At 43.7% G+C, this 24,026-nt stretch overlaps 1 protein-coding gene across 1 annotated transcript in view; it reads right to left on the reverse strand.

The window, feature by feature from the left end:
* Positions 1–22,525, reverse strand: part of KCNJ6 (potassium inwardly rectifying channel subfamily J member 6) — a 90,490-nt gene extending 67,965 nt beyond the window's left edge. The window contains exon 1 of the mRNA XM_068545773.1: positions 21,613–22,525. Within this exon, the coding sequence (XP_068401874.1) occupies positions 21,613–22,510 (898 nt within the window). The 5' untranslated portion in view covers positions 22,511–22,525. The remainder of the gene's footprint in view (positions 1–21,612) is intronic.
* Between the last annotated feature and the right edge of the window lie 1,501 nt (positions 22,526–24,026).

Below are 24,026 nucleotides of genomic sequence, written 5' to 3' on the forward strand. Positions count from 1 at the left end.
TTGACAGTTTGACATTCTCCAAGAAACAGATCTCCCATTGAGATCCACAATTGCCTGGCAATATGCCAAGGAAATATCTATTTAGCCCAAATTTCTAAAGTCACTTCCCTCAACTAAATGGTTATTTAGTTAAAGTTAGAATAAAAGGGATGGATTAGATATGTTGTTTTACTTTTAATATAGAAGGGGTAGCTTTTCATACGTATCTTTATTTGTATTGTAAATAATGACAACGAAACGGATTCTGTGAGCAACCTTGTAAGAACAGTCTCATTAATGACTAGCTGTACTCTGTTTATGTTCCATTTTGTTTTCTGGCTTCTATTAAAAAGTGTTAATTATCGACAGATGAATGGATAAAGAAGATGTGGTACATATATACAATGGAATACTACTCAGCCATTAAAAAGAATGAAATAATGCCATTTGCAGCAACATGGATGCAACTAGAGATTATCATCTTAAGTGAAGTAAGTCAGAAAGAGAAAGACAAATACCGAATGATATCACTTATATGTGGAATCTAAAGTATGACACAAATGAACCTATCTAGGAAACAGAAACAGACTCACGGACACAGAGAACAGACTTGTGGTTGCCAAGGGGGAGGGGTGTGGAGTGGGAGGTTGGGGTTAGCAGATGGAAGCTATTATATAGAGGATGGATAAACAACAATGTCCTACTGTATAGCACAGGGGACTATATTCAGTATCCTGTGATAAACCATATTGGAAAAGAATATAAAAAAAGAATACATATATATATGTACGTAGGTATGTATAACTGAATCACTTTGCTGTACAGCAGAAATTAGCCCAACATTGTAAATCAATTAAAGAAAAGGGTTAATGGGTAGGGAGAAACATTCCTGTGATACTCTCTGTTGTGACAGCAGGAAATTAATAACATTAATCCAATTTGGAACTCTATCAGATCAACTATTTAAATATGATAATCTTTCCTTCTGAAATTGACGGTGCCAAGTGCTATGTCATAGGTATTTTCTTGCTTCTTGAGGATAGAATCGATGTTTCAGGCAGCACTCAAGTAATGACTTGTTCAATGACATCTAAGCAGGGGTGTAAATACCGTGGTCTCTTGATGAATGTCGCCGACTGGGGGGTGGTGTCTCAAATGCCTCTTTCACAAGGAGGGGGCCCCGGGTCGGTACCTGAGCTGGAGGTGAAGGAGCATGTAGGTCTGGACTGTGATGGATGAGTCCTCAAGACAGAATCCTGGGTGATGGCTTGGACCTGACAGCCGCGGTCCAAACGGCCAAATCCCGTGGGCAAGAAGCAGGTGTGAGGCGAGCCGTGCTGCGTGGCTCTTGCGCAGGACAGGGGAGGCCGGGGCAGCCGTACGCAGGGGGCAGGAGCTGTGCACAGAGCCTTGGGCCTCTCTTCTGGGCAGGCCTGCTTCCCTGAGAACCTGAGCCCCTCAAGCAATTGTAAGCAGGGAGGATCAGGGGAGGATGGATGACACAGCACAGCTGATAATTCAAAATGAATCGATAGGCGATTTGGGAAGAAAAGCAGAAACCCTATCACGTGCGCTGAAACAGAGCTCCCAGAGCCACAGATGAACCCTGTTGGGCCAGCTGCTGGGCCAGCAGCACCTTTCCTGCCAGAGGGACTTGGAAGGGAAGTGTAGAGAAGGTTCCGGAGGGAGAAAGCTCCAAGCTGGGCGGCAGATGTGGCATGCCCAGGACTCCAGCCTCAGGTAGCCGTGTGCCCTCAGGCTTTCCCTTTCTGAGACGAGGCCGACTGGACCCACGGCTGCCCTGCTGTGTGTTTACCCTGGTGGTTCTCACCTTCCTACCCCGATGGCTCTTTCAGCAACTATGAGCTCACGTTCCACCAAAGAGAGAAGGGTTGTGGGTTGTTCTGGGCAAGGGATGATGGGGCACTTTAAGGACTTTTCCGTACTGTCTGATTATAGAATAATGAGCCAAGTTTTAGTGGATTTTGCTGCATATAATTTTAAATAAAGCACAACTGATCAAGTGGCAGGCGTGTCAGGGTCTGTGTTCTAGGTGTCAGTGCAATAAAGGCTGCAGACTGTTACTGAGGATGCAAACACTGTGTCCCTTTATTATCACTCTGACGTGGTCCACAAGGATAGAAGCAGTTTACATGGCGTTATGGCCTCAGCTGTGTCCCCTCCCCCCAAATTCATGTTGAAGCCCCAAACCCCAACGTGCCTGTACTTGGAGGTGGGTCCTATTTGGAGGAAACAAAGGTTCAATGTGGTCATAAGGATGAGGCCTTAATCCTACAGGATTGGTGTCTTTTTAGGAAGAGGGAGGGAGTTCTCGCTCCCAGCACAGAGAAGAAAGGCCCTTTGAGGACACAAGGAGAAGCTGGCCATCTGCAAATCAGGAAGAGAGCTCTCACCAGAAACCGAATCTGCCACCACCAGCCCCATCTGGGATTTCCAGCCTCCAGAGCTGTGAGAAAATAAATGTCTGTTGTTGAAGCTGCCCAGCCTGTGGTATTTTTAATGGCAGCTCTACACCACTAATACGTGTAGCCTATATATACATAGCACCGTCATGACGGGGGTGATGCCACGGAGAGAAAGCCACCTAAGATGGGGTCATAAAAAGCACCAGGAATGAGGCATCATGAAAACGCACACCACAACCACATGCAGCCTTGCTACATGCACCCCGAGTTTGGTTCTAGGCATTATGGCAACCACAAGGGAGACCTGGCTAGATACAGAACTTACAACACCCATCACATAAAAGGAAATCAATTCCTAAGCAAAAGTCCAGCTATTCTTAGTGCTGTGACATGAAGAAATGTCTCCTGAGAGTTTGCAACAAACTGGTGGGACTGTGAACTCTAGTCAACATCGCCTTCTAGGAGACACAAGGTCCGTTTCACGGGGCTGGTTATACTTCACGCAGCTCAGTAAAACCCTTCTGCAGCGGGCTTCTAAGTCCAGGGTTATTCTCTGCTTCTCTGGTAGGTGCAAAAGCTGGCTTATAGACCTTCTGGAAGAATGTGGGGTCTGCGTAACTTCAGGCAGGCCTCCCCATATGCTTCACTCCAGACCAACTTTCTGATAAATATTGGAGGAAGTGAGCTTGGGATTTCTCCCTGACAAGTTTCTGGAGTGCAGAGATTCTGAATTCCTGGTTTAGTTCAGAAACATACATTTAGCAGCCAGCAGAGCTGGGGTAGAACTGACCTTTTCCTTTGTAATTGGAGGAATCTAATATGAATATCTGTTCTGCACACCTAATGCCCAAGTCTTGGTGCTAAAGACCATACTCTACTAAAAGGAAAAAAATCTTTGGAGAAATGTCTGATTCCATAGCAGGGACTGGAAAAATTAAAGTGTGAGCCTGGAACATCTTTTTGTGCCATAAAGGAAGAAAGCACAAAAAAATTATGGGGAAATGTTCAAAGGATAAGAAGCCTGCCAGTAGCGGGTCCCATTGGCCAAATCTCAAGTACTTGGAGCATCACGAATAATTAATGGTAGAAGCAGATTGTAATCCATGGGATAAAATAAGACTCAATGAGTCCGTACTGATATAGGTAGGTAGGTAGATAGATAGATAAGTAATGAAGGGAGAAAAGCTCTTCCTTAGTGTTGAAAGCCAACACCTAAATGTAGAAAGAATCATGGAGTTAGAAAATTGCCATTTGATAACCATTCTAGTAATAGTTGATTTGGGTAAGAGTCATCAATGGATGCTATAATGAAAGTTTGCGGAGGAACAGGATATTTACATGGTCTCGAAGTGTCTATCCGCAAGATGCTTTTTACAAAGTGAAAAGCAATAACTTTAGAGTGAAGAAAGCTGGTAGGCACCCCTACCCAAGTTGGGAAAAACCGGCATCACGTGCCTCCTGATCTGATGTACAGAGAAGGGCCTGGCTTCACTTCTATTGTATTCTTGTCAAAAATGCAAAACCTGAATCTGACCACAAGGCAACATGAGAAAAATCCATATTAAGGGACGTTTTACAAAGTAAGTGGCCTCTACTCTTCCAAAAAAGTCAGTGTTTGGAAAGTTAAAGACACACAGAAGAGCTCCACTAGGTCACATGAGATTGAGACATGACAACAAAGTACGCCCTGTGACTTTCTTTGACAATAAGAGAAATTATTTGGAAAATTGGCAAAATCTGAATCGTCTTTAGATTAGATAATAGCCTTGTATCAATATCAATTTTCTGATTTTGATGATTAGACTGTGGTTTTGTAAGACTGTCTTTGCATTTACAAAATATACACTGAAGAATTTAGGGTTAAAGTGGCAGCTTGTCTACAGTTTACTTCCAAATGATTTAAAAAAATCTCAAATTCATATACATCCGTAAGCACATGTAGCTCTGTTGATATCCGTATGTAGATTGAGCAAATGTGGTAAAATGTAGAAGATGGTTCCTGCTGTTCCTGACTCGTGATATAGCACGGCTAACAGGATCAACGTGAGGATCCGAAATGGGTGGGTGATGCTGAGTGTCTATAACTGACCTCATAACAGATTCTGGCCCCGACACTTGTCAAATTGTTAACAAAGAACTCCTGGCATGTTTGGGATCCATAGGGGCAGCTCAGGAGGTACCTTGACAGGTCCCCGAGCTATCACCAATGTGCACTGTGGTCTCCTGTGCTCAGCGTGGTGCCACGGGGACCGGAGAGAGAGAAGACAAGAAGCTTAGGGTCCACTCGGGAGGTGACAATGACACTTGGAAAAGGAGGGGACATTACAGGACCTGATTAGAGGTGAGAACAAGGGGCCGGCTGCGTCATGTGAAGGCCTTGCAGAGGAAGGGGCGCTTGTTGGACTTTACAGGGTGTGGAGAATTCAGAATGGGAGGAAAAGAAGCCACAGAAAGCAGTGTGGGAAAGACGGGGAACAAAAGCGAACCAGGAGAGAAGCTGAGGCTTTCCCATGTGTGTTTTCCAGTGAAAATCCATTCTAGGGAAAATGATTTTTGTCAAGGCAAGTTCCAATGTGCAACTGTTTTTCAAGAGTTTGTTATGATTATTCTGATCCAAGCTCCTGCGATTAGGTAGCAATACAGCCAAAGCAGGTTGTGGGTCTTGGTGAGGTCTTCCCCCTACCATATTTGGTTGGGTCAGTGACAGTTGTGTTGACAGCAAGTTGTTTGATTGGAGGCATTTCCAATGAATTTGTTAAGGACACCTTTCTGTGTGGACTAAGTCCCATAATCGCCTGATAGAGGGCGGGGTTGTGTGGATGTGTAATACATAGCAAAGGTTGAGTGTCTTCATTGATGGCTAATCGCTATACATTCCCCTCAGCCTCCTAAGAAAATGGGGGTGAGAGTGGGAGGGGGCAGAGGGGAGTTTGGACAAAGAAAGGCTCTTTCGGGGTGGAATGGAGTTTAGGACCTTCAACCTCCGAATGAATTTATGTTAAGAATAAATGTTGAAGTAGAAAACAAACTTCTAGTTACCAAAGGGGAAAGGGTGGGGGGGGGGGGAGGGATAAATTAGGAATTTGGGATTAACAGATACACACTCCTATATATGAAATAGATAAACAACAAAGACCTACTATAAAGCACAGGGAACTATATTCGATATCTTGTAATAACATGTAATAGAAAAGAATCTGTATAACTGAATCACTTTGCTGTACACCAGAAACATTGTATATTAACCATACGTCAATAAAAAATAAATTAATAAATACATATTTTAACTTAACAAAAGAATAAATGTTGCTGGGAGAGAGTTGTATAACTTTAAGTAGGGGGAGTAATTTGCAGCCAAAGAAAAACAGAGCAAGCACAAAAGGAAGTGTCAGTGCGAACCCTCCCGAAACAAAGACACTCACATTCTTTAATTTTTTTCCCTTTAAACCATGATGTTAATAATAGTACTATTTACTGATGAATCTCTGCTTTTGAACAGAAGTTCAATTTTAGCTCTCTCTCAAAGGTCAGGGACCCTCTGCTCCCCATTATCTTCTCATTCTGGGGGAATGCAAATGCAAAGAGCAAATGTAAGTGATTTCCTCTCTCCTGGATTGTGGCCGCTCCCCCTCCTCCCTGGAGGTGCCATGCTTGCTGCTGTCGCTGGTACTTATTATGTGGCACACATCTGAAGTGGGATTCTGGCTGGGAGTACAAGAGCAGAGCTCCTGTACCCGCTGGCGCAGCTCCCCATTAAAAATGTTCTCTGTATATACATTATTCCATTTTGTATAGTAATTTGTTTTTATGTCCAGTCCTATCGCCTAGAACAGGAGAGAGCTAAAAGCAGTTTTGACATTTTTAAATGGTTGGAAAATACCCCAAAGGAGAATAATATTTTATGACACGTGAAAATTATGTGTCCATAAATAAAATTTTATTAGGACACAGCCACGGTCCTTTGGAAACATATTGCCTGTGGCTGCTTGTACTCCAAGGCAGCAGAGTTGAGTAGTTGTAATAGAGACATCACAAAGTCTGAAGTATTTACTACCTGGCCCTTTACAGAAAACATTTTGCCAACCTCCTGCTCTAAAATATGAGTTCCCTCAGGGTAGGACTGTGTTTGTCTAACTTTGCCCAATGCCAGGCACCTGGGAGGTTCTGGAAAATCTTTGCCTGCAGACTGAGTATGCCTCAGCCTCAGACACTTTGCCTGTAGAGTTTTTACCTTCAGAAAGTCCGCTTAGGATGCTTCAGATGTGGGCTGGTGTGTCCTGATCTAGCACCTACCCTCATCCTTCATCACTGCAGAAGGTGAGGGTTATATAGTGAGAGACCCTTTATTTATTTATGGATTAGAAACTTGGGTAAAGGAATCTCCCTTTCCCATGATTTGCTCTTCTGAGCTATTTGCTTGGTCCTTTGGCAGAGGGGAGGAGATTTGTGAGCAGAGCCAGACAACATCAGAGGGAAATATCCATGCGTGGGATGAGGGGGAATGAAAGTCATGAGGGACTCTTGTTATGGGAGCCCCATCTCCTGTCCCCACTGAGCCTCCAGTGGACTAGACCTGCTTTAGAAAGGGGCCCAGAGATATGTCTACTTGGAAGAGCCCCTTGTGTAATTTAAGACCAAATTCTGGGGCAAGTTTGCCTTTTGGATCTCTGCTTTAAACTATCTGTATTTACATTGGATGGACTTTATAAGATGCCTGGTGAATATTGGATGGGGAAAGGATCTTGTAAAATAAACAGGCTCTTTAAATAAAAAGTCTTTAGTTTTTAAAGTAAATGATATAACAACCTCATTGGGAAGGCAAATGTAGTCCTTGGCTCTCAGTAGAGTTGAGATAAGGTGGTGCCAGGTGAAAAGGAAATGCTTCAGGGAGTCTAAGACACATTTAGAAAGGCCAGACCTTGCTTTTTACAAAACCATCAATGTATTCATTCTTTTTATTGAGCACCTACCATGTGGCAAATTGTGCTAGTTGTTGGGGATAGGAAAAAAGGGCATAATCTTTATCCTCAAAATGTAGAGTCTGCTGGGGACACCCAGCCATGTGATCAGTCATCCACAATGCAGTCAGACATCATGGAGATTTGTAGAAACGCAGGGGAAGCAGAGAGGGAGGACGCCAGAGTTTGCCAAGCAGTCAGGAAGGTTTCACAGGAGGCAGCATTTGAAGGGAGATTTGGTGGGTGAGTAAGGGTTATTGGGAAGATAAATGGAGGAGGATATTCTAGGCAGAGATAATGTCAGCACATGTGCAGGCCGGAGGCAAAAAAACCCATGATGCGTTCAGGAATTTCAGTAGCACAAGCAGGTAGTGGGGAAGGTGACAGGGCTCCTGGACGGTGGCAAGACTGTGACATGCAAACGAGATTGGACTTGATTCTTTAGTTACCCAGAAACTACTGAGAATGTTTGAGCTGGGGACTGAGGAGATGGGATCTGTAAGTTACAAAGTTTACTCTACTAATTGCAAGGAGGGTAATTGTAGAAATGAGAGTCTATAATTAGGGAAGTCAGTATGGAAGCAGTGTAATAGCCCAGAGGGAGGGAATGGTGTTGTGAATCAGTGCAGTGGCCAAGATGCTGGAGAGGAGAGGATGTGTGGATACTAGAGACAGGTACGAGATGGAATGGATAAGTTTAGCTAGGGCCACCACATACGGTTGTGCAGGTTGTACACTGCACAACTCACTAAATCTAAGCGGTACAGATATATTTATGACACGAATTTCCCAGCAGATGGCAGTAGAGTTGAGGAGGGATGGCTTTTCCTCATTTGCACAAAGGAGCCCTGTGGGATTGGGGAAATGGTTGGGAGCGAGAAGGCTGCAGTGCCCAAGGGAGGGGAGAGCATAAATGACAACCACATTTCTGACCTGGACAACCAAAGACTAGAGGTTCCATTCATCAAGGGGTGGAATACAGGAGAGGGAGCAGGTCTGAGTTTAGGACAAGTTGTATTTAAGGGACCCGAGAGCCACTTAGATGGAGACGTCCAGGACCAGTTAGCTGTCTGGGTCTGTAGCTCAGGAGGCAGGGGTGGGACTGTACCTGTGGGAACAACCTGCACACCTATGGGAGCTGATGCCAAGAGGCAGGGATGGGTTGCTTTGGAAGGATGTGCAGAAGGAAGTGATCAGGGCCCAGGACAGTGCCCCGGGAAGCCACTGAGATTTTCAATGGTGGGTAGCCTTGAAGAAAGGGTGCTTGGAACTAGTTTCCAGAGTGTTTCTTAATGTCAGGAGGGAGATGTTTCAGGTTGATCAAGGCCAGGTTGATTTGGGGGGAGGGGGGCAATTTAAAATGACTCTAGACTTTCTCTGGTGCTTAAGGGACCAATCTGGTTTGTGACCCTATAGGATGTTTCATGCATTCATCCCTCCATTCATTTATTTTGCACCTACATATTTATCCAGTGTCCTACTATGGTCCAGGAACTGTTCCTGGTACTGGGATAACTCCCAGTATGCTACAGCAAAGAGTGGGACAAGGCACTGTTCTCAAGGAGCTTGCATTCTAATTGTTAACACACAAGTCCACAGAATACTGTCAGCTGGTGACAAGTTCTGCACAGAGTGACAGATGCACAGCGATGGGAGCCAGTTTCTATCTGGTGGGCAGAGAAGACCTCCCTGTACAAGAGCTCTGTGCTCAGAACGGAGAGCCCACGTGGATGCAGCGTGGTGAGTTGGGTGGGAAAGTGGTTGGAGGTGAAAGCAGACAAGCATGCTGGAGCCAGGCCAGAAGGGCCTTGTAGGCCATGGCAGGGAATCTGGATTTTCCAAATGCAGCCAGAATCCATGGGAGGGTTTTAAGCATGGGGATGACTTGCTCTGGTTTACATTTTTATTAACAGCCCTCTGGCTGCTGTGTGCAAAATGGATTTGTGTAAGGTGGTCCAAGTTAAACAGGGAGACCCAATTGAATGCCGTGGGCTCCACATTATGATAATCTGTGGCAGTAGCCATAGAGATAGACATATTTTGGAAGTCACACCTATAGGACTTCTGGATGGTAAGGGCAAGAGATGAATCAAGGATGCTCCCGAAGTTTCTGATGTAAGCCATCACATGGTTGATGATGATATTTATGAACATGGGGAAGATGGAGAGGGAAGCAGAGTCTAGGGGATGCTAGGATATCTAGTTTCTGCTTTGGTCACATTAGTTGTACAAGCATCTAAATAGGGATGCCAAGTAAGCAGCTGGATCTTTGAATTCAGGGCTCAGGGGAGAGGTTAGGACCAGAGATAGAAATTTGATGTCACATGCAAAAAAGATGGTAATTAAAGCCAAAGTCCTGGCTGAAATAACAGAAAAGGATAATTAATGGAGGCTAGGACTCTGGATGGAATGGGCCCTGAGATTTTGGGGAAAAGGAGAAATAGCTTGAAGATGAGGATGGAAAGGAGTTTTCACTGAAGAAGGAGGGAAAGCAGAAGTAGTGGTGAACGCTGGGGAAGAAAGGCTGGAGAAGGAGGAAGTGGTCAGCGTGTTGATGCGAAGAGGCCAAGTAAGACAGGAATAGAGGGGTGGCCTCTGGAGCTAGCAGGATGGATGTTGTTGGTGTGTGTCAGTGGTGTGCTAGGAATGGTAGCTCATTTGGAAAGGGAAGTAAAAAAGTGGTGATGGAGATTCAGACAATTCTTCCTAGAAGCAATGTGGGAAAGAGCGTTGAGAAATGGGACAGTACTGGAAAGGGACATGGTACCAGGAGAAGTCTAGTTTTGTTTTTGTTTGTTCTCAAAAGTGATAGATATTAGGAAATATTTTTATGTTGTTGGAAATAAACTATTAAGAAAAAAATTGATGATGGGGGAAAGAAGATGGTGTAGTCTAAAAGTCTTTGAGAGGGCTGCAGGGATGCGGTCCAGGTTTGGCCCCGGGTTGGACAGGGCCCCAGAGAGTGGTGAAAGGCCCAGGTGGCGGAGGCGGGGGTGTGGTGGTGAGATAGGGCCCGGTGGAAAGGCCAGTGTTCCAGTCTGATTGCTTCTATTTTCTCAACGAAGTGTGAAGCCAGGTTGTTATCTAAGAGGGAGTGATGTTGCAGGATTGAAGAGAGAGGAGGATGTGGAGCTCATGATTTTGGTGGATGGGAAAATAAAGAGACTAAGCATTTAAACGTAAATGCATATGCCTCGGGTCCATCTGTGGATTTTGCTTCATCATAAGAAGACACCCCAGACTTCCCTGGTGGCGCAGTGGTTAAGAATCCGCCTGCCAATGCGGGGGACACGGGTTCGAGCCCTGGTCTGGGAAGATCCCACATGCCATGGAGCAGCTAAACCCGTGAGCCATAACTACTGAGCCCACATGCCATAACTACGGAGTCCACGTGCCACAACTACTGAAGCCCGCGCACCTAGAGCCCATGCTCTACAACAAGGGAAGCCACCATAATGAGAAGTCCGCACACCGCAATGAAGAGTAGCCCCCGCTCACCACAACTAGAGAAAGCCCGCGTGCAGCAACGAAGACCCAACGCAGCCAGAAATAAATAAATAAATAAATTTAATTAAAAAAAAAAAAAAAAAAAAGAAAGAAGACACCCCAGGGCGGGACCTGTGAGAAACACTGAAGGCCATGGCACATTTTTGCCTAACGTCTTCTCCGTCTCCTGTCTACTAGGCCATCTCCTGCCCAGGTTACAGATGCTCCTCGTTCATGAGATGCCCCCTTCCACCTGGGTGAACATGTATTGGAGTGAACTCAAGGAAAGAAGTGCCACTGTGTCATTCCACCCTTCAACGTGGCAATAGAGGACACTTTGCTTTGCTGACACGGGAGCTCCAAGTGCACCCAGCTGGTCTCTTCGATGTCAGGAGTGAGCATTTCTGGTCACAGGTGAGGCTTTTGCTAAGTCATCCACCAAACACAGGGTGTGACTCTGTGCCAGGTCCCCACAGCAGCAGAGGCTGTGAGGTGGTACTGGAAACATCCCTGCCCTTCCTTGCTCTTGGCCTGGTTTGCTGATGGCCAGTCAAGCTGCCAGCCTCCTTCCAGGTAGCCATGGCCCATCCATTTTTAGCTTAATGAATGTGGCTTCTTTCTTCCCCCAGCCTTGGGGGCTGACACAGGGTCTGCAGGCCAGGCTGGACATGCTGAGGTCCCTCTGGGTGAACGTAAAGGGCTCATGCTGTAAAGACCCAGGGAGGTGTCTGGAAATCTTTCTTGCCCCAAGTTTGACCTTGTGGATTCTTAAGCGTTTCTGTAAGAATCGTAGACAATTTTGTTTTGCAGCATCATTTTTGTTCTCCTTAGGTTTTATACCTTTTCCAACTTTGGGGAGAGAGACAACATATATAACCAAGTACCTAAAGCAAATACTTTATTACTAATACTTTGTTACTACTTTAGCTCTCTGAGTTGTATTAAAGATACTTCATTTAGAGCCAATGTGAATGCAGCCTTAGTTCCTTTCAGGCTCAACATTCAGTCTTGTCTCCTTGGAGCTCCCTGCTGTGTGTTCTTCTCTAATATCATTACCCACCAGCCTCTCCTTTATCCATCAGCTTTCACAGATTTCTATTAATACTCACTCTATAGAAACTATGCTTGAGAAAATGTAAAAGAAAATGTATTTACTTCACAAATGTTTAATTAAAATCTTCTAAGGATGGCCTCAGTGACAAGAGAAAAATTATCATCGTCCTCCTCAAACCCCCAAAAGGGTCTTATTGGATGTTTTGCAGTGAAATGGAAACCCCAACAGGGTTTACTTAGGCTGGTCAAAGCCTAAATCATTTTATTATCGTGCTTTCTAGCAGGAAGCTCAGCGTCAAAATTGATTCTTCCCTTTCAATGTTAAACTTTCTTTTTTTCTCCCCTAAGGGTTTTTGCGCTGGCTGCTTGGTTGCTCTTTGGGTTATACTTGGCATGGCACCAGGCTGTTTTAGATGGGGTTGGCCCAGTGTCAAGTGGCATGGTTGCCTGATAACGTTGAATTGGGCAGAATCTGAGAGTACGAACAAATAGGTGCCCTTTCAAGAGACTCAGTGCCAACTGTTATGAAAGAGCAGATTGCCTGTACCTGCCTCCTGCGGTCTGGTGAGGTGAGCCTGATGGGGAAGCCAAGGCCAGTAATCAAAAGAGAATATATCACTGAGCGATAATCGTCCACACACTGATGACCTTTAATCAATAACCACTGCTTTCAGTGTGCTGCTGTGTACTATGCCTTCCCTGGAGAGGCACAAGGGAGACAGACTGGGAAGGTGGGCAGCCCTGAGATGGAATCCTGCCTTACTACTTCACCAGTTGGGTGACCTCGGGCAAGTTACTCTCCCCAACTCCCTACTCCAGAATCAACCTCCTCATTTGTTAAATGGGGATGGTACCTAACCTTTCAGAATTGCTTTGAGGATTGAAAATAATGTATGGAAAGCATCTAATAAAGTAATTGGCATTCAATAGGCACCTAATGAATGATGGATGAGAATAGTATGGTTTACAGAATCATAGATTCACTCTCTAAATTTATTGAGCACATACTATGGTCCCATGATGAATGACTTGCCTGTATTATCTCACGGAATCTCCTTATAGATATCATTCCCATTTTTCAGAATGGAAAAAGGTTTGGTGAAGTTAAGGAAAGTGATGTGCCCAATCCAATCATGGACAATCGTGCCCAATCATGGACAGTTGGGAGTGGAGGCAGAATTTGAATTCAGCCTGTCTGACCTCAGAGTCTTAAGCAGTGAAGAGAGAGTTTAAAGGAGGGAGGAGAAGTTTTGCAAAGTAGCTAGCCAAAACTTCATTTCATGGCAAGTCTGGGGCTGTGAGCAGTATACAACAGCCAACCTGTCAAAATGTTTGCATGAGATTTTGTATCAGGCCAAAGAGGTTAGTTAATATTGTGGTAACAAACAACCCAAATTTCAGTGGCTTAACCCAACCTAAGGTTATTTCTCAGTCATGCTACAAGTCCCAAGTGAGCTGGCAAGGGTCTTCTCTTCAAAGCCAGTCAAGGGTCCAGAATGACAGAAACTTCACTGTGACATGTGCTTCCATGAGAACTATAGAAGTAGGAAGGGAATTATCATATTTAGCTTGTAAGGTTTCCAGCAGCGTGATACACATGACATATGCGTATACTGTTGGGACAAATGTAAGTCACATGGCCGTGTCCAACAGAAACAGGGAAATGTGATCCTGACATGTGTTTAGAAGGACGAAAGCTGGACATATTTCACAAACAACATTAATGACTACCGCACATTTTAAACCCTAACTTGCAAAAAGTTTTTAACTCAGTCTAGGGGTTTTCAAAACCACTTGGGTACCTGTGGTAGATTGTATTATTTTGTTCTGAATTATTTATTCCAAGTTCCTGTGAGAGAATTACATTTCCCCATTCCATGGACATCAGGCACTGCCATATGACTTGCTATGACTAATAAATGGCAAGCAGAAGCGGGGTGTTTTGTCATTTCTTTTTTCTCCCTGCCATGCGAATGGCATGATCCTAAGTAGGGCTGCTCCTTTCGTCTGTATCTTGGAGTCAACAGGATGTGAACAGAGTTGCAACTGACATGTAATAGGAATGAGAAATAAACCTTTGTGCTTTAAGCCCTTGGAGGTATTTGTTACTGCAACATGACTGAGCCAAACCACACTGTACCATATCTTTTATCATTCTCAGTAAATAGAGAACAATGGAATTGGCCATATAGAAATTCACATTTCCTGTCCACTTTGTTGAAGTATATCTATACTTTAAAGCAGAAGTATCTCTAAGGACTTATTATGTAAATAAATATTATTCAGTTGAATTAACAGCACAAAAATACATTCTCCAAATTGGGGCATCAACTGACGCCATAGCATTCTTATAAAAACCTAGGAGGAGGATTGGGGACATAGAAATCTTGTTTTCAAATGCAGACTCTTGGTCCTGTCCTCCCTGAGCAGCTGCCTTAGAAGACTTGAGAATAATCTATATTCATGTCCCCTTTGGGCAGAAATTATAATGATGAAATGTTACTATCTATAGGAATGCAGAGTCTATTCTGAGTGCAGTGATCCTCATTAATTCAGAGCTCATCATTCGTGGTAGGTAACCGGGACAGAGGCCAGGCTGGCGTTTACTCTCACGTTGTGAGTGTGCATTTCTTGCACTGGCTATCACAGGGTTGACATTTGCCATTTTGACTATTCAGAGTGCTTTCTGAGGAGAGTCAGTTGTCATCGTGTGGAGACGCCAGCTGCACAGTCCCTGGAAACAGTGGAAGCCAGTCCCTGGGACTGACCCTCCCAAATGCCTGGCTTCCCTCCTCTCTGCTGTCTTTCTCCTGTGCAGTCTATGGGGGAAGGAATGATCTGATCTAACAGAACCCGTGAAGCTGAAAGGTCACCAGCGATGTAGGTATCATTGTTGTTCCCATTTTAGAGAGGCAAAACTGAGGCCTTAGAGAAGTTAAGCAAGACAGTGAATGCAGCAACTGTGGTTTGAACCCAGGATTGCCTGACAGTATAAATGACACAAAGAAGTACAGATAAGCTGAGCTATGGCCAAGAGAGATTACTTTTAAAGAAGAGGAGTACTAGATAATTAATAGAACAAACAAACTCACTTACAAAGTGAGTTGGTGTAAAACACAGGAGCGAGGGCATGCCTAACTGGGGAAGAAGCCCCTCTGGCTTCTGGCTGTTTAGCTATTTAGCAGAGGTGTGTGTGCGTGTGTGTGTGTATGTGTGTGTGTGTTTGCACGTGTGAATAAGTTATATGGTTTTCCCCAATGATCCTCTTCTGGTCATTAGAAATTGTCAGGTAGAACTGCTTCACTGGCGTCATGCTGTCAGCACTTGTATTACTGAATGCCCTAGGAAATAATAAAGCTCGATTTATTTAAGGGTGCACTAATTAGAGGCTTCCCACTCTTTGATACTCATCTCTTAATTTGAATGGTGCAGTTTCTTCCCAACATGAGTACTGACTTCAGAGTTTGAGTCAGAGCTAACTTTTAGATGCTAGTCTATTTTTTCCCTTGGGTTTGAACTTTAAATTGTATATATTGTGCGACCATTCCTGACTTTTACTGAGCATCTATTTTATGAGCTCCTCACGGCCCATTTGGAGAAGGAAGAACAATGGATTTTCTGCTATTGATGTTTTAATAATGAAAAGTTTAATAATTATCCAGTATTTTTGTCTTTTCAACCACAATAGTGTATAGCGACCTCGATACACTGCTATCTAAGTTATGAGATCCTAAGTGCCTTCTAAATTATGAGAAATGTTTAACAGAGGTATAACGTTTAACAGAGGTATAACGTTTAACAGAGGTACAACGTTTAACAGAGTTACAGTATCTTTCTTCTAGAGGGGTGGTGGAAAAGTTTAAAATTCTACGTGTGCTCTACTGCATCCAACCTCAGATTGTTAGGACCAGAACAAGTCCCCCAACTGCTTAGGATCACAAAAAGTTTACCGTATTTAGGGAGCAGGTATTATCAGTTTTTATCCAGTCACCGACACTACCTAGGTATATTATACTGAGGTAGGCATTTGGGAGGAAGCCCTGAATAAATCACCTGAACCTAATGCTCGAAGAAGAAAGGATGGTTGGATTTCTTGATGTTGATGAGTGGTGGATTTCCATCCAGGAAAAATAAATTCACATGTCTTTGAATTTTTTAATTGCGCCTTATAGAGATTTACCACGAGATTTTCACCCAAGATCTTAGCATTCCAGATCTTATCAATTAACTCTTTTCCTAGGCTAGGTAGTTGGGGTTACAACTCTTAAAAGAAAAATGGCAAATCTGGAGATAATGACTTGCCAGTGGAGGGATTAGCAGCAACTTATCTAAAGGAGAAAATAAGATTTGAAAAATACAATGGCTATGGAATATCATTAGTAGAAACAGCTTAAAAGTACTGTAATGCTAACCCTCAACCATCTTAGCTGAGAAATGCCACCTTTTCAAACTCTGTGATCTCATATTCTCCTCTGTTACAGTGAAGTGGCATTTTGACTATGGCAAAGAAAAGTGGTCCTTGGAAATCAGATTTGACAGAACATTATATTCTTCCAGGAGTATTTTTGTAGATGGTGCTTATTTAATTTTGATTTCAGAACAGTTTTGTGGCATATCTCATTTTAATATATGCTTGTTAAAAATTCATGTAAATGTAATAAAGAATTTTAAAATGAACTGATAACATTGGAGACCGAAAGAGAAGCCTTAAAGAAAAAGAGCTAATGATGGGAGAAAAGAGAGCCTGTCTGCACGTTAGATACCAGTCGTCTTTTTGGGTGCATGCTCTACAGAATCTTCACGAACCAGCAGCATTCATGATGCAAAGGGCACTGAACTTGGAGGTTGGACATCATCAGTGGTTTAGGGTTTCAAGTTCTTGCTCTGCCAGTAACTATCGCACCTTAGGCAGCTCAGTAGTCTTGCTTGGCCTCCATTTCCTCACCTGTAAAGTAATTAAGAGTAGGGCAAAGACTCTTGCAACTCAAAAATCCTGTGATCTGTGATGTGATTTATGTGACTAAGCTCTCCTCATGTGAATAAAGAACTGAGCTTTCCTGGGGGGAAGGATGGTTTGCCCTCACCTACTTCCGGTTTTCCCTCACCTACTTCTGGTTTGCTTGCCTACTTCTGATATACACTCCCCCTCCTCCTTGGTAACCCATAGATACTGACTTTTGGACAGTCAGCCCTGCTTCCTCATCTACAAAATGTTATCTAGTATATCTTCACTAAGTTGGCTTCCTCCCACCCTCCACTTTCCCCAGCTTTCTATGTAGTATATAAATATTTCAGAAATTCTCCTCTTTGAGAAAAACTTGAAAGAAAAAAACCCCACAGAGATGGAAGGGGAGCTCATAGACTAAGGCTTGGAAGAGATCTCAGCCAATAACAGTGTGTTAACCTGATTTGGATTCAAACAGCAGATTTAACAAAAATTAAAAAGACATTTATGAGACAAATGGAAGTTGGAGCATTTAGTAGATATTGGATCTTAAGAAATTGTTTTAGGTGTCTCATAACAATGTTTTGATTTTTTAATTAATTAATTTTATTTTATTTATTTTTGGCAGCATTGGGTCTTCGTTGCTGCACACGGGCTTTCTCCAGTTGCAGGAGGTGGGGCTACTCTTTGCTGCGTTGTGCAGCCTTCTCATTGCGGTGGCTTCTCTTGTTGTGGAGCACGGGCTCTAGGCGCATGGGCTTCAGCAATTGTGGCACATGGGCTCAGTAGTTGTGGCTCACGGGCTAGAGCACAGGCTCAGTGGTTGTGGTGCACGGGTTTAGTTGCTCCGCAGCATGTGGGATCTTCCGGGACCAGGGCTCGAACCCGTGTCCCCTGCGTTGGCAGGCGGATTCTTAACCACTGCGCCACCAGGGAAGCCCTACAGTTATGTTCTTAAAAGAGTCCTTATCTTTCAGAGACATATTGATATATTTGCAGATAAAATATGATGCTGGAGGGACAGTTAGGGAGTGGGTGACACAGATGAAACAAGTTTGGCCATGAATTGACAACTATAGAAATTGAATGATGGGTACATGGGAGTTGATTATATGATTTGGTCTACTTTTGTATAAGTTTTATAGTTTCTGTAATAAAAAAATGCAAAAAAAAAAAAAGCTTAAAACAGATAATCAGCAAGGACCTACTGTATAGCACAGGAAACTCTACTCAACATTCTATAATAAACTATATGGAAAAAGAATCTGAAAAACAAGAGGTATATGTATATGTATAACTGAATCACTTTGCCATACACCTGAAACGAACACAACATTGTGAATTGACTATACTCCGATATAAAATAAAAATTAAAAAAAAATGCTTAATGGGATTCATTCTAAGGAGACATATTTGCTGAGGTGTTGGAAAGGGCTGCCTGTCATAGTTGCATAATCGTTGGGGGTAAATATGGAAGTTCATCAATCAGAAAGCCTATAGTGAGGAGCTGGCTGGCACCGAGCCCAGCTCTGTGAGGCTGTCATCCAGCCTCTATGCCAGTTTGCCCTCTATAAATATCAGTCTATATGAATGCTTTACTATTTAAGGCACACTTGCCACAGCTGCTCGGCATGTTTGTTTACGTAGCTATGAACCCTTCTGTAAACATCACTATCTCCAAATTGCCCCTGTGTCAGGAACATAAAGGGCCCCCTTTAAAAATATATTTGTGGGATGAGACACGGCCAGTTCCCAGATGTCTGGGTGGCTGGTGTCAGAATTTTCCAGGGTTTGATTCATTTTCAAAAATAGAACCACATGACTGGAAGGTTCTTGAGAGGTGACACATCCCCCTGACTTGGGGGCAGGACCAGACCAAAACCATCCACCAAGAACGTGGGTCTGTCTTTTGTGGGTGTGAGTCTGTCTTTTATGAGGCCAGAGAGCTCACTGAATGAAGGACTGGGGCCAGGACCTGCAGACCATCAAAGGTGGGCAAGACTCACCTCCCGCCTTCAAGGAGCTTACTCCCATTTTCTAAAGACGAGCCTGACCCTGAGTGATGTGACAAAGCAGGCTTGGGGCAGCACAGCTGGGGTGGGCATATTATGTGTCAGCCAGCTGGCCTGTGCTGGGCCTGAGCACCCAGCGGACTAAAGGACCTGCCGGGTCAGCCTACTGCGTGGTAGCTCGGATCCCCAGAAAATACCACGTTGGGGTTGCTGTGTGCCCACAGCATGCGAGACAGAAAGAGGGAGGGCATCACATCGAGGTTGCAGTGGTGGCGATGGTGAAGCTCGTCCTTGAAAGAGGCATCCTAACTGAGGTCACTGAGAGTAGTTTCAGGTCAACTAAGACATATTTGAAAGAAAGCATGAGTCAAGCAGAGGCCGCTTTGTGTCAGCTTGCTGTTTTCATGGCTCCTGATTTCCCATATAGCCTTCCAATGAATAATTAGATCCTTGTGCATCTGTTTTCCTCAGGGTGCATTTGGTCCACATCTATTTTTTTCCTGTGGCTTTGATTCATTGAAGCATTCCCCCCACCCCAAGGGCCTACTTAATACCCATAAATCCCAATTGTGTTTTTCATTCACAAAGAAAAAAGTGTGCCTCATAAGATTAAGAGATGAGATGTGCTGGAAAGACTGAACTGTACGAATCCTATCAGGAAAGGATCAAGACGTGTTCAGCTTCCAGACAAACCCAGAACTTTCTAGAACACTCCTTCCTCCACTTCCCAGAAATTAGAAAATTATTATTATTACTTTTAGAAAGTTAATAGTGGTCGCCTTTGATTCTTTTTTTGCTGGCAAATACCCAGTTTTCTCTACGAAAGCAGTAGAAAGGCCACCGAATGCTCAGAGGTAAGTATCACTATTAACTACCAACAAAAGGATGTTCCCCTATTTGGAAAGGCTCAGTCATTACAAGCTATCTTCAGAAAGACAGGGTCTGCCCCAGGGAGAATTCCGACTCAGAGACACACAAAGGTAATTTGCTTATTCCGGACTGACTTATTTTTAGAGCTTGGGTTTTGATTTGAGGGAACACAGCTCCTGCAATTTGAAGCTCGGATTAACACCAGTAACCAGAGGGTATGTCTCCACTGGCTTTTGCTTCATGAGCTCTGAGATGGAAGGAGAACAAGGCTTGTCCACTGCCCTCCCTTCTGTCCTATCTGGAGAGTTTATAGCGAGAAATCTCATATTAAAAGCGCATCATAAGTGGTCAGTTTATGCTGCCAGAGACTGTATCTCAGTGGCTACCACTAGGGGGACCCAGAGTCCAGGTGCTTGGCCGAGGTGGGAGTAGTTTCTGGTCTGTGGGTAAATGACGGAGCTCCCTTATTGAGTTGGTTTCTCCCCGCCCTCTTCCCCACTCCTTCTCCCTCCTCCCCCCTCCTTCCTCCTCCCTCCCCCCATACAACTATTGGCTCACGAGGGCACCCCAAAGTCAGGCTCAGGGTACAGATAGCCCAGTGCACATGTGCAGCACTTATTTATAATTTCACAATGATTATTTTTGTTTTAGACGTTCCTCTTGCCTTATGCAAAGGATCACACTTCATGCAAAGCCTTTTACTCACATTTTCATTATTTGCTGCATTTTAATAAACTATTGCAAAAGTTTTTACCACTATAAGAGAAATTTGTTAGAGGTAATGGCTTTGCCTGTTGGGTCCAGGGAGGCTGAGACACGGGAGCAATGACTTTCATTTGACGGATGACTGAGGTCAGGTTATGGGTGGATGAAGAGTCTGGGGTCTGGCTGGTGGCCGTGCGTTTTCAGATTGTGTGAACCTACCTTGAGCCTCAAGTTGAAGACCTCAAAGCACAGAAGGGCAGATTGTATAACTAAAGAGGATCCCAAGACTAATGACCCAGAAGAATAGTAAAGCAAAGCTGAATTAGTGTTCTAGTTTATACTTTTCCTATGGGGCATTATTGTTAGCTTAAGGCAGAGTTTATGGCTCTATTTCATAGAAAGTTACAGATAAATACAGGCAGAATCTCCTTTGCTCCTGGGATGTGTAACACCTATGGTAAGATATGAGTGAAGACTTCAATAAAAACAGACCATTTCTCTATTTTTAGAACAGATCATCTTTGTTAAAATACACCAGAAGTTAGCTGTTCAAAGAAGATGGGTCAATAGGATTATGAAGAGTGGATCTCAATTTTTTTTCTTTCCTGTTAGAGTTGTTTACTGGGTCTGCATTATTATATCTACAGGGGATTTGGCAGATAGAGTATAGAGAAAAGATACCAAGTGCTCACTTGATATAAAGGAAAAACCAAGGCTGTGGGTCTTGCAAATGGCTCCCAAAGAAGGGGCAAAATTGTATTTTTATTAAAGCAATTTGTCAGGCTTCCTTTGAAAGGCTTAACTTCTTCCTCCTGGCTTGGCAATAAATAACCTCAAGTATTTAATTTAAACCGTGTTTTAAAACCATCTAAAAATTGCTTTAAAGAGAGATCAAATTTTAATCTAAGTAAATATTTGAAAATTTAAAATATATTAAGAGGTGTTTTTAAAAAATTGTTTATTAATTTATTTTCCCAAGGGCTTTTAAAAAGCTAAATTGTTAGACTTTGTGGTGGACATACTTAAGGTTATAGGCCACATACTACTTCATGAATAAAGAGGTGGCGTCAATGGTGAGTGAGGTTCCGTTTTCCATATTTTGTCAAAAATAAGAACGTGAGGTTCAGTTTAAAATAAGCATCGATCCCACAGATAACCCCGGATGGAGCACACCTTACCTGTAGCTTCCACCATGCCTTCTAGGATGACCACAATTTCCAGTTCCTCTTTGGGCAGCTGGGCTTTGGAGATCTCCCAGAAAGGACTCTGTTGGTTAATTTCGTGGCTAATGATGAGTGGTGATACCAGAAAGAGACGGTCATCGCCGGTGTAATACCCTACGTTGATATCCGTCTGGTTCAAGGGGATGAACTCCCCCTCTGAGGTCTGTTTGGATTTGATCAACTTAGCTCTGATGGAAGCCTCCACGATGTGAGAATTCCTCAGATCCCCTACGCGGAACATCAGGCACAGTTTCCCATCCCTCATGGAGATCACCGCATGGGTGGAAAAAACCAGGGTCTCTGCCCTCTTCTTGGGTTGTGATATTTTTACAAACATGCATCCCACCATGAATGCATTGACAATGGACCCCAAAACAGATTGGATTAAGAGGAGAATAATTCCCTCTGGGCACTTGTCCGTGATGACCCGGTAGCCATAACCAATGGTGGTTTCTGTCTCTATGGAGAATAAAAAAGCAGAGACGAACCCGTTGAGGTTGGTGACGCAAGGAGTCCATGAAGGGTCCTCTATGTGGTCCATGTCTCCTCGGATGTATGCAATTAGCCACCAGATCATTCCAAAAAAGAGCCACGTCACTGTGTAAACCATGACGAAAATCAACAGGTTGAATCTCCACTTGAGGTCTACTAAGGTGGTGAAGATATCGGTCAGGTAGCGATAGGTCTCCCTCACGTTGCCATGGTGGACATTGCACTTTCCATCTTTCCGCACGTACCTCTGGATTTTCCTTTTGGTCCGGTCTCGGCTGATGTGTCTTGGCAGGTCGTCCCTGGCCTGCTTAGGCAACTTTGGCTGGTGAATGGCCACAGGGCTCTCAACATCCTGGTCCATGGACTCACCCTCCAGGACGTTAGCTGGTGGTTTGGGAAAAAAAGAAAAGAGAAACTGAATGAAAAGCTGGCTCTTTGGAGGTCGTGGAAATCCCACTGTGGATGGAATATGGTAGGAAACCATCATTTGACCATTTGTGTAGCTATTAACAACGTAGATGAAGCCTTTTTTGGGGGGTGTCATCTGGACGGGTTGCCTTGGACTCCTGGGCTCTGTGATCTAGCTTGTGTAAGGACTTCACCACCCTTCTCATGGGGACAGAGCTTAACTGCTGTGAAATTGTCTCCCTGTCAGCAAGTTCTAAGAGTCAGCTTTTACAGTGGGATGTGTCCCCATTCTCTCTGAGATGCTGTGGTATGTGAGAGGCAGTGCACCCTGGATAAAGAAATGTTCAGATTCAGACAGTATTGGTTCTACCACTCAGCAACTGTGGGCTCCTGGTCATGCTATCAGTTATGGACCAAATTGTACCTCCACTCCACCCCCAAATATGTTGAAGCCCTAACCCCCAGTGTGACTGTATTTGGAGATGGGGCTTTGAGGACATAATTAAGGTTAAATGAGGTCATAAGGGTGGAGCCCTAATCCAAGAGGATGAGACACCAGGGGTGTGCACACAGAGGAAAGGCCACGTGAGGACACAGTGAGAATACAGCTGTCTGTAAGCCAGGAAGAAAGGTCTTCCAAACCAACCGAGGTCACCGGAAACCAACCTTGCTGCCACCTTGATCGTAAACTTCCAGCCCCCAGAACTGTGAGAAAATAAATCGCTGTTGTTTAAGCCCCCCAGTCTGTAGTATTCTGTTATGGCAGCCTGAGTAGACCAATAGACTATTAAAATTCATTGACTGATCCTCAGTTTTCACATTTACAAAATGGTAATCATGATAGCCAATTCATGGGGTTGTTATAAAGTTAAAGAAAACCACATGCATGATATGTGCCTGCATGGAACAGACATGTAATAAATATTCTTTTGTAATAAAGTGTTCCTTTGCCGCTCTCCTTATATTTAGGGGCAAGAATTTTGAGTGAACTCTTTAAGGTGTCAGTCAAATTTCAGTTTTAAAAAAATTCTGGTTTTTATTGGTAAGTATGCATGCATTTTACCCTAATGGTTGATGCCATGCCAAGGTGAAAAAAAGTGTGGGGGAAATGTTCTTTCTATGTGTTTACACATTTCATTTGGTTTCTGCCTCAACATTTAACATCTGCAGGTTTGGCTTGTGGTTATTTTCTTTCTCATGGCCTTCATGATTAATGCATCGGTACAATCATTTGATGACAAAGCATTAGGAAAACTCTCCCGGAATCCGAGTGCAAAGGGACATTTGGAACTGATGTTGCTGTGAAATAATATAAACCACCGTAGGAAATTACTTGTTCAGCCAATAATTTCAAAGCTTTCTGAAAGTTTTATAAGCAGTTTCTTCCCTCAGGCTTTTATTCTGTGTCATTTGACTTTGCCGTGCATTTTCTCCCTTTGGTTAAGGGAGAAACACAGTCTGTTGAGAAA

Source organism: Eschrichtius robustus, chromosome 6, assembly GCF_028021215.1.
Source record: "Eschrichtius robustus isolate mEscRob2 chromosome 6, mEscRob2.pri, whole genome shotgun sequence".
In the NCBI taxonomy this organism is placed as follows: domain Eukaryota; kingdom Metazoa; phylum Chordata; class Mammalia; order Artiodactyla; family Eschrichtiidae; genus Eschrichtius; species Eschrichtius robustus.